This window comes from Rhea pennata, chromosome 3 (genome assembly GCF_028389875.1).
Source record: "Rhea pennata isolate bPtePen1 chromosome 3, bPtePen1.pri, whole genome shotgun sequence".
Taxonomy (NCBI): domain Eukaryota; kingdom Metazoa; phylum Chordata; class Aves; order Rheiformes; family Rheidae; genus Rhea; species Rhea pennata.
In genome coordinates, this window is record NC_084665.1 from 96,193,882 (window position 1) to 96,206,148 (window position 12,267).

Genomic DNA, 12,267 nt, shown 5'->3' on the forward strand with positions numbered 1-12,267 from the left:
GCAAGCCCCCCCGTCTCGTCTGCTCGGCGCCCGCCGGCTGGAGGGGCGAGGCCGGCGGCCGTTGGCGGCCGCAGGGGCGGCGCGGCGCGGCGGTCCCGCCGGGTCAGCGGCGATGCTCTCGCGCGGCCGCGCCCGGCGGGCGGGCGGGAGGAGGAGGGCGCGGGGGCGCCGCGCCCGGCCCCGCCGCCCTGGGGGTGGTTTCGTTTCCCGGGCGGGCGTCGCGCTGCCTGGAAGAGGAACGGCGGCCGCGCGAGGCGGGAAGCGCTTTGCGCTTTGCGCGGCGCGGGCGGGGAGAGCGGCGCTGCCGCCATGGAGGGCGCAGGCGGCCGAGGGGCGAGCGGCGAGCGGGGGGCGGTCCCGCAGCGCGCCGCCAGCGGCCGGGGCAGGGGGGCGGCGGTGAGAGCCGGCGGCGCCTCCCGGGGCCGCCCCGGCGGCCACGCGCCCCGCCGAAGCGGACCCGCCGCCCGAGAGGGCTCCCTCGCGGGGCAGGGCGCCGCCGCCAGCGAGAGCGGCCCGGTCCGCGGCGGCCGAGCCCGCGCCGCGGAGACGGCAGCCGCTACCGACGGAGCGGAGCCGCCCGCTCCCCAGCCCAGGGCGGCCCGGCGGCGAGCGGCGGGGCCCGGCGCGGGGGGCGCCGCCGCCGGGGCCGCCTGCCCCGCGGCGGGAGCCGCGCCCCAGCGGCCGGCGGCGGGCGCCCTGCGGCTGCGGGAGGTGCTGTCGCAGCTCAGCCTGGACCGGCAGGACGTGTCGGAGGCGTCGAGGCTGGTGAACCAGGTGGTCACGCAGCTCCTGCAGGCTATCCGCAGCAGGGAGGGCAGCTTCGGCTCCCTCGAGAGGTTCAGCGCCGGCAGCTACTACGAGCACGTCAAGGTGGGTGACGGCCTGGCCGCGCCGCCCCGGCCCCGCGGCCAGCCGGGCACTCGGGGTGGGGGGACCGGCCAGTGCCGCAGCAAGGTGAGGTGGAAAACGGAGCTTTGGCTGGCTGCGCCCCGGGACAAGGGGCCCGACAAGCAACTGCGAAGGGAGGCAGCTGCGCACTGCTCTCTTAGGCATAACTAACTGCAGGTTACGTACAAAGGGGTTGGCCGTTTCTGATGAGAAACGGCTTTAACGTTTACCATGTTAAAATCAGTTGCACATAAATACTTATTAAAAGACGTATCTATAGTAAGCAACACTATATGAAGAGAACTCACTGAAACATCACAGCGAGCCCCCGGCTTTAGGCAGCACGCTGGTAAAGATCAAAGACGCTCTGCATCTCTGCTGAGCAGTGTCAACTGCTGCCTGAGACAGCTGCTCTTTCTCAGCACCGTGTAAGAGGCACTGGGTTTCTATCTTGTTTATAGATGTTTTGATAGCTCAGAGTTCAACTTTGCCACTTTTGCAAAAAGCAGGAGCACTAGCAATAGTAATAATTTCTGGTTCCGGCTCAGTCCAAAAGATGAAACATTCAGGACATCTTGTACCAGTTTCAGGCACAGCAATGCATTTTTTTCCACACAGCTGATTCCTACATGCAAAAGGAAGACTGGCAAAGATCAGAATTTATGCATTACACAGAACAGTAAGAATCTTACAGCTCTTAAAAACCAAGACATTGAAAAAGTGAGAGAGGAACTGTTACCAGTAGATTGCTCTTCTCCACTTAAATGCACACCAGTCTGCTTTAATAGAAATCCACAGAAATAAGCTCATTCCACGCCAGACATGGGAAATATCCCAAGGCACTTGTAGATAAAACCTAAACCGGGATGAAAACATTAAAAGGGTTAAGCCTGAACTGCACAGATAAAATCTAAACTGCACATTCGATACTGTATTCTTGTGCTCGATACTGTATTCTTGTGCTTTGCAGATATCTGAACCAAATGAGTTTGACATCATGCTTACAATGCCTGTTACACGACTTCAGCTTGATGAGTGCGATGGCACTGGAGCGTTTTATTATCTAACATTCAAAAGAAATCCAAAAGAAAAGTATTTGAGTAAGTTTTTAGATGAAGATGGAAAGTTATCAGCCTTAAAAATGCTTGAAGCACTAAGAAAAATTATTAAAGAAGAAGTAAAAAACATAAAAAGTAAGTACTGAGTGAACAAGTTTCACCTAGGAATGCTAAAAATCCAATCAAACTGCACATATGCATTGCTTTGTTGTTGATGAAATCTATTTTTCCCCCAATCCAACATAGTTAAAAAGGCAAGGAACTCTCCCTCCTTACCTCATGTTTGTTCTTGTTCTAAGAATCACCACAAACACATCAGAGGTAATTATGTTATGCAGTTAATACAATGATCTGTTATGCAATCCTCTTTCTACGTGAAAACAATATTCAGCAAACAAATGCAGTGGTTTGAACAGAGGCAGCAGTTAGCGCAGAAAGTACACAGGAAGATGCAAGAAGGCATCTTTGTTTGCGGTCTTAGTGGTGCCCACTTCCACAAACATGGTCATGACATGCTCGTCTGTAGCTCTTGGAGTTGCTGCATCAGCTATATCGGAAGCTTCGACCCATACACACCACCTGACAGCAGATGCAGCTCTACAGGTCTCGGGCTGCAGGGGGTGCTTGGGGCCTCTCCATGAGGCCTGGACTGACAGTCAGCTCTCCTGCCGTGAAGATGAGGAGATAGACAAGGCATTCTTGGAGACTATACTGCTCTAGGAGCCCAGTCCCTCACAGCAGAGGAGTTGCTGGAGGGCTCTGTGCCAAGTGAAACAGCACATCACTACACTGTAGAAAGGGGCTGGAAACTGGTCACATCTCGTGGGAGGAGAAAGGCCCCTACTCCTCCTGAAGACCTGCACTTGCAGTTGAAGAATTGGCTTAGCGCCCTCCAAGATGAGGAGGAGCTGCACATGGCTTCAGGGGAAGCAACTGGACCATCAGACACTGTGCCTTGCAGGAACACTTGGAAGAAGCGATAAATGATTGTCGTAGGTGACTCCCTGCTGTGGGGGACAGAAGCACCTATCTGCCGACCAGAGCTCTTGTCTAGAGAGGTTTGCTGCTTGCCAGCAACTTGTATACAAGATGCTTGACAGCAATTTGTATACAAGATGTCATTGAAAGACTGCCAAGGCTTGTCCACATGTCAGATTAGTACCTTCTACTGCTCTTTCACGTGCGTGTTAATTACACCAAGGACAAATTGGAAACAATCGAGCAGGATTTCAGAGCTCTGGACATGGTGGTCAAGGGTCTGCAAGCCCAAGTGATCTTCTCAATCCTGTCAATGAGGAGGAAGGATAGGAGAAGGAGTAGATGGATTTTCCAAGTTAACAACTGTCTGCGCTGCTGATGTCAGCAAGAGGGTTTTGGTTTCTATGATCATGGGACAGGTGTCTGAAGATCAGCAACTGACAGGGAGAAATGGGATTCACCTCATTAAGTGAAGCACATGTGTCTCTGCCAACAGGTTGGCCAGCCTGGTAAAGAGGGCTTTAAACTATGAAGGATTGGGGAAGGGGAGGGTTATAAGGACAGGGTAGTCAACAAAACACAGCTGAAGTCGGGAGGCTTCCAGCACGTGCCTGCAGCTGGGGATGTGCATATGAGACATGGCTATGGGGGATCCCCTTGCACCCCTCCTGGGAAGCCTGCATGCACCTCTGTGAAATGCCTGTACACCAATGCATGCAGCATGGGGAATAAACAGTAGGAACTGGAGATCTGTGTGTGGTCTCAGGGCCATGATCTCATTGCAGTTGCAGAGGCATGGTGGGATAGCTCGCATGACTGGAATGCTGCCATGGATGGCTATGTGCTTTTTAGGAAAGACAGGCCAGGAAGGTGAGGTGGTGGAGTTGCTCTTTATGTGAGAGAGCAACTGCAATGTATTGAGCTCTGCCTAAGGGTGGATGAAGAGCCGGCTGAGAGCTTAAGGGGGATGGTTAAAGGGCAGGCTAACATGGGGGACACTGTTGTGGGTGTCTGCTACAGGCCACCTCATCAGGAAGAGGAAGTCGATGAGACCTTCTACAAAGGTCTACAAACAGCTTGAAGCAGCCTCATAATCATAGGCCCTGGTTTTCATGGGGGACTTCAACTACCCTGCTATCTGCTGGAAGGACAACACAGCTAGGCACAAATAGTCCAGGAGGCTACTGCAGATGATAACTTTTTGACACAGGTGGCAGAGGAGCCAATGAGAAGGGGTGTCCTGCTGGACCCTGCACTATCCAACAAAGAAGGACTGGTTGGAGATGCGAAGGTTAGGGGCAGCCTTGGCTGCAGTGACCATGAGATGGTGGAGTTCTGGATCCTGCATGGAGGAAGCAGGGCAATAAGCAGGTTTGTAACCCTGGACCTCAGGAGAGCAAATTTTGGCCTCTTCAAAGACCTACTTGGAGAAATCCGATGAGTAAGGGTCCTAGAAGGAAGGGAGGTCCAACAGAGCTGGCTAGTATTCAGGCATCACTTCCTCCAAACTCAAAAGCGGTGCATTCCAAGGAGAAGGAGCCCAGCAAATCGGTGCAGGAGACCTGCGTGGATGAACAAGGAGCTCCTGCCAAAACTCAGACAGAAGAAGAAAGTACACAGAATGTGGAAGAGGGGACAGGCTACTTGGGAGGAATATAAGAATGTTGATGGAGTATATAGGGATGCAACGAGGAAGCCTAAGGTGCATTTGGAATTAAATCTGGCAAGAGATGTCAGGGACAGCAAGAATGGCTTCTTCAAATACATCAGTAGCAAGAGGAGGACTAGGGAAAATGTGGGCCCACTGCTGAATAGGGAGGGGGCCCTGGTGACAAGGGATACAGAGAAGGCAGAATTACTGAATGCCTTCTTTGCTTCAGTCTTCACTGCTGAGGGCAGCCCGCAGGAATCCTAGAGCCTGGAGGCAAGGGAGAGTCTGGAGAAGGGAAGACTTTCCTTTGGTTGAGGAGGATAGGATTAGAGATCCTCTGGGCAAGCCTGAAATCCACAAATCCACGGGCCTGGATGCCACAGGTACTGAGGGAGCTGGCAGATGTTGTTGTATCATCTTTGAAAGGTCCTGGAGAACTGGAGAGGTGCCTGAGGACTGGAAAAAAGCCAATGATGTCACTTGTCTTCAAAAAAAGGGGCAAGAAGGATGACCCAGGCAACTACAGGCCAGTCAGCCTCACTTCCATCCCTGGAAAGGGGATGGAACAGCTCATTTTGGATGTCATCTCTAAGTATATGGAGAAAAAGATGATCAGAGGTAGTCCGCATGGATTCACCAAGGGGAAATTGTGCTTAACCAACTTCATAGCCTTCTGTGATGGAATGACTGGCTGGGTCGTTCCCAGGGTGAGGGGAGAGCAGTGGGCGTTGTGTACCTTGACTTCAGCAAGGCTTTTGACACTGTCTCCCATAACATCCTCCTAGAGAAGCTCAGGAAGGGTGGGTTAGATGAGTGGACAGTGAGTGGATTAAGAACTGGCTGGAAGGCAGAGCTCAGAGGGTCGTCATCAGTGGTGTGGAGTCCAGTTGGAGGCCTGTGGCTAGTGCTGTCCCCCAGGGCTCAGTACTGGGTCCCATCCTGTTCAACTTTTTCATCAGTGACCTGGATGAGGGGACGGAGTGCCTCCTCAGCAAGTTTGCTGATGATCCCAAGCTGGGAGGAGTGGTGATCCACCTGAGGGCTGTGCTGCCATTCAGAGAGACCTGGGTATGCTGGAGAGCTGAGTGGAGAGGAATCTCATAAGCAAGAGCAAGTGCATAGTCCTGCACCTAGGGAGGAATAACTCCATGCATCAATGCAGGTTGGGGAAAGACCACATGGAAAGCAGGCCTGCAGAGGACCTGGGAGTGCTGGTGGATGACAAGTTGTCCATGAGCCAGCAATGTGCCCTTGTGGCCAGGAAGGCCAATGCTCTCCTGGGGTGCATTAGGAAGACTGTTGCCAACAAGTCAAAGAAGGTGATCCTACCCTCTGCTTAGCCCTGGTGAGGCCTCATCTCGAGTCCTGTGTCCAGTTCTGGGTTGCCCAGTACAAGAGAGACATGGAGCTACAGGAGAGAATCCAGCAGAGGGCTACGAAGACAATCAGAGGGCTGAAGCATCTGCCCTATGAGGAACGGCTGCAAAAGCTGGGCCTGTTTAACCTGGAGAAGACTGAGAAGGGACCTTATTGTTGTATACAGATATTTTAAGAGAGGGTGTTAAGGAGATGGAGCCGAACTCTTTTCAGTGGCGCCACGTGACAGGACACAAGGCAACAGACAAACTGAAACACAGGAAGTTCCGCCTGAACAAACGGAAGAACTTCTTTCCTGTGAGAGTGACAGAGCCCTGGCACAGGTTGCCGAGAGAGGTTGTGGAGTCTCCTTCTCTAGAGATATTCAAAGCCCACCTGGATGCAACCCTGTCTAACATGCTCTAGGTGACCCTGCTTGAGCAGGGGAGTTCGACTAGATGATCTCCAAAGGTCCCTTCCAAGCTCAGCTATTCTGTCATTCACAGTTCAGTATTAACAGAGGATAACAGTCCCATGTTTGTTACTTTCTAAGTGGCCTGAACGCATCTGCCTTACGCAGAGAGCTATCTACCTTTTTGGTAGCAAGAGCATTCTTTTATGAATTACCTATGTTTGTGCACTTTCAGTATATTGCTCTTTTTCTGGAAAGTCTTGAGAAACTTTGTGACGATGTCTTCATTTTTCATGTTTTCCACAGAAAGCAACTCATTAGAAAACACTGTCTACAGACAGCCTCTCACTTAGATTCAGGAATACAGGCAGTCACGTAAATACATCAACTCAACAAGTGTTCCTTATTTTAGGGTAGAACTCCTCCATAATCCTTAATCTTTTATTTAAAAGCATGTATTTTAATAAAATATTAATGCGGAAGTAATCATTTCACTAATCCTACAGGATAGTGTGTCAGTGATTGCACCTAGCTATTTCCTTTGACAGATATAAATTCTCATTAAGTAAAAATCTTAATAGTCTTCAAAAAAATGTTTCTTCCAATATGAGAAAAGATCAATTTCTTTTTTGTTACCAGATACGGAAGTAACCGTGACAAGAAAAAAGGCTGGAAGCCCTGCAATAACACTTCAGATCAAAAAGCCTCCAGCAGAAATCTCAGTGGACATCATCTTGGCTTTAGAAGTTCAGCACAGCTGGCCTCCTAGCACAAAGAATGGCCTTCCTATTGAACAATGGCTAGGAAGAAAAGTCAGGAGAGACTTCAGAAATGAAAAGCTTTATTTAGTAGCCAAACAAAACAAAGAAGAAAAAGTGTTAAGAGGTATCTCAAATACAGACAATAAGCCTATGTTGTGACATACCTTTTCTTCAACTTGATTGCTTACAACTGCTATAAAATGGGCATCCACATTCTATTTATTACTGTGTCTTCAGGGTACAGATCTTTATTTTATCCTGACACTTCCAAATGAAAGACAACTGAAAACCTTCTTTAAAACATCAGATTTGTGACATTGCTCAACTTGTACTGAAACCTAAAAACAAAACTGCTGTGCCAGACGGTATACTATCCATTCCTAACAGCATTATTTTATATTGACTGACACACGAATATGGATCTTCCCTATGATAGTGGTGTACTTAACAGCAATATCCACTCCTCTGCTTTGTAAGAATTTATGATTTCTAAAAAGCCAAAAGAACATCCCTCTAAATGGGTCTGTTCACACAGTCCCAAATCACATACTTCTACACAGAGTATTCTACACAGAGTACTCTACAAAGAGTATTTACACTTTTCTGTCAAGATACCACTGGAGCTTAATGAGAAACACTGTATCACTAATATGTAACTTTTGTTCAGATAACACTCACTACATGCCTACATCAGTTTGTAGAAACCACCCCAGCTTGACGCTGGATTATGAGAATAGTCTATTTTAGCAAAAAGAGTTGAGGCAGCTTGGTATTTTTTTAATTAGCATAGCCATTTCATACAATGCCAAATAAAGGTCATTACTGCTCTGCTGGGCTGTCTCTTCCAGTGAAAATGAAATGTAAATAGTAACTAAAAAAATGGGGGAGATAAACAGTCTAACTTATGTGAGAAAGACAAACATAATTGTTGGTTTACAAAAAAAGTGAGCTGAGCTATATTGATTTTTTCTTTCAGAAACATGAACAGAAGAACAAAAGGAATGCTTTAAGAATTACCTAAGACAAGCTCATGAACATATTAAAAGCACAGTAATTAGAAATTTATACCAATCATCAAGATTTGTTTATTCAAAAAAAAAAAAAAAAGGTTAAATGGTAAGGCTGATAATACAGAACAAAATTTGAAGTAGTAATTTCTGTGGATTATGTTCAGCCCCCAAATTATGTTCAGCAAATGCAGGGAAATTCAGAATTAAGCTTAATTTCAAAGTGAATCCAAACATCCTTAAGAAAGGGAATATAGTTAGAGCAGTCAAATGATTAACTCTGCCCTATATTAAAACAGTCCAATTGTGATTGCGTAGAGTGGCAGGGGAATTAAGGAGGAACTAATTAGTTACAGTCTTTGCTGAATTAATATTTCTTTTTAAGAGTACAAAGAAATTGCTGATATTCTAAAATCAAATTAAAAATGTCTTTTTTGTTAGTTATAGACAGCAATACTACGACTGCGTTTCAATTTAACGATCTTCTACTCAACACTTTAGGAAACACTTGGCGACTGTCTTTTTCACATATTGAAAAGCAAATTATGACAAACCACGGCAGCACAAAGACATGTTGTGAATCTGATGGAGTAAAATGTTGTAGGTTGGTATTTCATATGAATATTTTATTTTAAGCTTGTTTGAGTCATAATACTATCTAGGCACTGTTTCAGTTTAACATTTAAATTAAGAAGAATTTGTTATAAGAGTAATTAAACTCATAAAAGGGAGCGAGAATTAGTGCTTAAAAGCCTCATTCTTGCATCTCTATTCTACAGTAGACAGTAGTACAAACTTTCATGCCTCTCTGAATATGTCTGAATTCCATGCAGTCAATGAGTGATGGAAGCAGGTTACATTGCAGGTTTAGGCTCCAAATTTGGCTTACAAAGTACCCTGATGTGATTTCTCAGGTACTCTTTCCTAAACCTAGTCCTATTTAGAAAAATTAGCTCAAATAGATGACTCAGCTTTCTGTGCTTTGGGAACAAATTACATTTCCTACCAAGGCAATTTTTAAATGATGGTTTTAAATGATGGCAAGAGAAGAATGGTTGAGTGGGATCAGGATCAATAAATACTATTTTTCACTAATACTGGGTTCCACAGGAAGAACAAAAACACATCTTGTACAGAGTATACTTAAAACAACTTCTCCAGTTTACTTGATTCAATACCAGATCCAATTAAACGGAGAAAGTCAACAAGAGTAACAACTGATACATAATCCTTTATTTTTGCTTTTTGAATATTATCAGACATGCTCTGCCCCTGCCTACCAGTGTATAAAACTACACCTCTCCATCTTACTGATTATCATACCACAGGAATGTGGCCATATTCCCTTCAGTCTAAAGCAAAAAGGGCAGCTTTAACCTCCAGCAGTCCAAGTTCACATCACATCTAGTGGTATCTGCAGCAGGCAGACTATGCTGCTGAGCACACTGCTGACCAGCACTTTCTACTTCTGTGTTGCTATGGATGCCAGAGAAAATTAGGTTCATGCAAAAACCCTACTTCTTAAGGTAGAAATACTTCATAGTTAGGATTACATAAATTCATATGCAGTACTTCTAGGACTATCTAGCCTATTACTGCACTTTTACTTTCAGGTTTTATACAAAACATTATTGAAAATATTATTCTGTTACAGTAAGAGCATTTTTATTGCCTTCATGAATAAGGTGCATCTTAGATATCTGGAACTGACTATGTAGGAAATACTTAATCAATTCTTTTTTATTTAACAGGAAAGATTGTCTTAAACTTTTGAAGTATCTGCTAGAGCAACTTAAAACAAAACATAAAAAACAGTTGGAAAAAATCTGTTCGTATCACGTCAAAACTGCGTTTTTCCACTCATGCGTCATTTGGCCACATGATGAAGATTGGCAGTGGGCAGACCTGGATTGCTGCTTTCATCAATATCTGAAGTATTTTCTGGATTGCCTGCAAAATTCTCAACTTCCACACTTTTTTATCCCTCAGTACAATTTACTCGGCATGAATGATAAAGCAAGCAATGACTTCCTTTCAAGGGAAATAAACTATCAGATTAACAACAGATTCCCAATATTTCAGAAGGACAATTAAAAACATTATTTACAATATCTACATGAAATCCCTGACAAATCTGCCTATTTAAAAATAGATGACTACCAGCATAAGTTATTTCTGAATAGTCTGGTAATATGGAAAACAGTAACAATCAAGAACAGTAAATTGCGTATTTCAATCACACTATTTGGCCATAACTCTTAGAAGAAACACTATGTTTTAAGCGCTACTTTATCTTCCATGTCCAAATTAAGATATCACCTGCAAAATATCTTCAGGGTACACTAAAGTGTACAGAACTTGCAAGAAAAAATTTGCTAGGTGCATTTTCTATAATTTCAAATATTAAGGCACTAGTGATATGGTAACCGAAGTAAAGAACAACAGTTCTATTTTAAATGAAAATTCACTGCAGAATATGCAAAGTACTCTTTTACTTAAAAAAAAAAAAAAGCTGGATTGTAAGAGTCATTATAATTACTTTTACATAAAACAGAACTTCAGTGTCAAGAAGGTAGAGGAAAGCTGTAACAACATGTGGAACGTGAGAGCATCTGTTTCATTAAAGGTTTCAGATCAAGGATTTCTTCAGTTCAAGGGGAGTCAATGAGCATCAACGAAAGCGATAAACAAAACACACACACAACCCCCAGAAGGGATTACTGGGGCAAAGACCAAGACCTAAAGCCTCCAGTCATTAACTGATGGGCCATTAGAAGAGTACAGATGTAAGTGGAGAGGATCCACCTGGACTTTTTAACTGATAAGGGGAAGACAAGACAAATGTAAGGATTTGGGATACCTGAGGGGGCTTGTGGCCCTATACAAAATTTACTAAGAAACGTTTAGGAGAAGGTCCAAATATATATATAAAGGTCCAAATGTGTGTAAGCAGTTTGCAGACAGCAGCCTTGCTTGGTCACTGCAGTCTGTCTATTTTCTTATTAAATCCCTTCTTAACTATCTTTCTGTGTAATCTAACTATCCTGTGCAAGTGCTATGAAGTGTAGGTGACAGCAACGGGAAACACAAGAGGCAAGTTGGGGCCATCAACTGGCAGGAGACTTCAGGTAACAGAAGCTCCTGCATCTGTTGCCAGCAACTGCAGCAAGAAAGGGTTCTAGCATCAGTCACTGGAGCAGGACCACAGGTCAGAGCACCTGCGCACCTGGGCTAGAGCACTGCATTTTCCCTTAACTGTGTCCGTGCAGTTGTGCTTGCGTGAATGCATGCCTGCGTGCTTTCCCCTAACCACGTGTGTGTCAAGTAGAAGGCCCAGAGTCTGAGCAAAGATGTTAGATGGGCAGAGGGCCCATGCTGATATTTGAGGGTTCTGCAAGTATGGGAGTGCTTGAGAAGAACGTGTGCATCTATTTGCTAGCACGCATCAAGCTGGACTAGCTGAAAGGCAGGTAGGAGGCCTGCATTATGGCAAAGGGGGCTTGCTGTTTACATGAGCTGGTGCTACACATGGGTCCTGACAAAGGCAGTGCCTTGTTAGCCTCCACAGCTGGCCAAATTAGCACCCTCTTTGTACACGTGTCTGTCTCTGGGATACACACTCAGCTTCGTTACTGGTTGAAAGCACACACAGAAGAGCTCTGCATCCATCAGTCTGGGACAGACAGACCTCGAGGTCCTCACATGCACTTGGCTGGGCTTCCCAGAGAAATCCCCACATCTCAGAGCCACCAGAAGCAGCAGCCTTTTTAACATCCCTTAACAGAAATATTGGCACAGGACAGTCACCAGCACCACTGAGCACAGACAGAATATGGTAACGAGATATAATTATTTTCCTCAAGTAGCTTATTTTCTTGTCTAAGTCTTCAGAATTCTGTTGAAAATTAGCCTTTTCACTAGACTCCGCAAAGGAGGCAATTGTTATCCAGTGTGCTACACCTGAGGTTAGGACATGGAAAAAAAATGCAATGGGAACATAGCACAGATCAGCATTAGTGCCACAATATCAAGTGATTTTATCTCAAAACATTATGAAAGCCTGCTGCATCTAGTACATCATTAGTATTAGCCATGTTTTTGCACTGGAAATCCAGTAATGCCAGTTACTGTGGCAATAAGCACTTGTGTGTAGATC

The 12,267-nt window shown here is 45.8% G+C and overlaps 1 protein-coding gene across 1 annotated transcript; it reads left to right on the forward strand.

Annotated features, from left to right (window-relative positions):
- Nucleotides 1-675: 675 nt before the first annotated feature.
- Nucleotides 676-11,134, forward strand: CGAS (cyclic GMP-AMP synthase; the record flags this gene model as incomplete). Its single annotated transcript, XM_062573092.1, has 5 exons — nucleotides 676-870; nucleotides 1,859-2,081; nucleotides 6,983-7,228; nucleotides 8,613-8,715; nucleotides 9,863-11,134. Coding segments are annotated over 5 exons (1,110 nt in total), but the record flags the coding sequence as incomplete, so codon positions are not given.
- Between the last annotated feature and the right edge of the window lie 1,133 nt (nucleotides 11,135-12,267).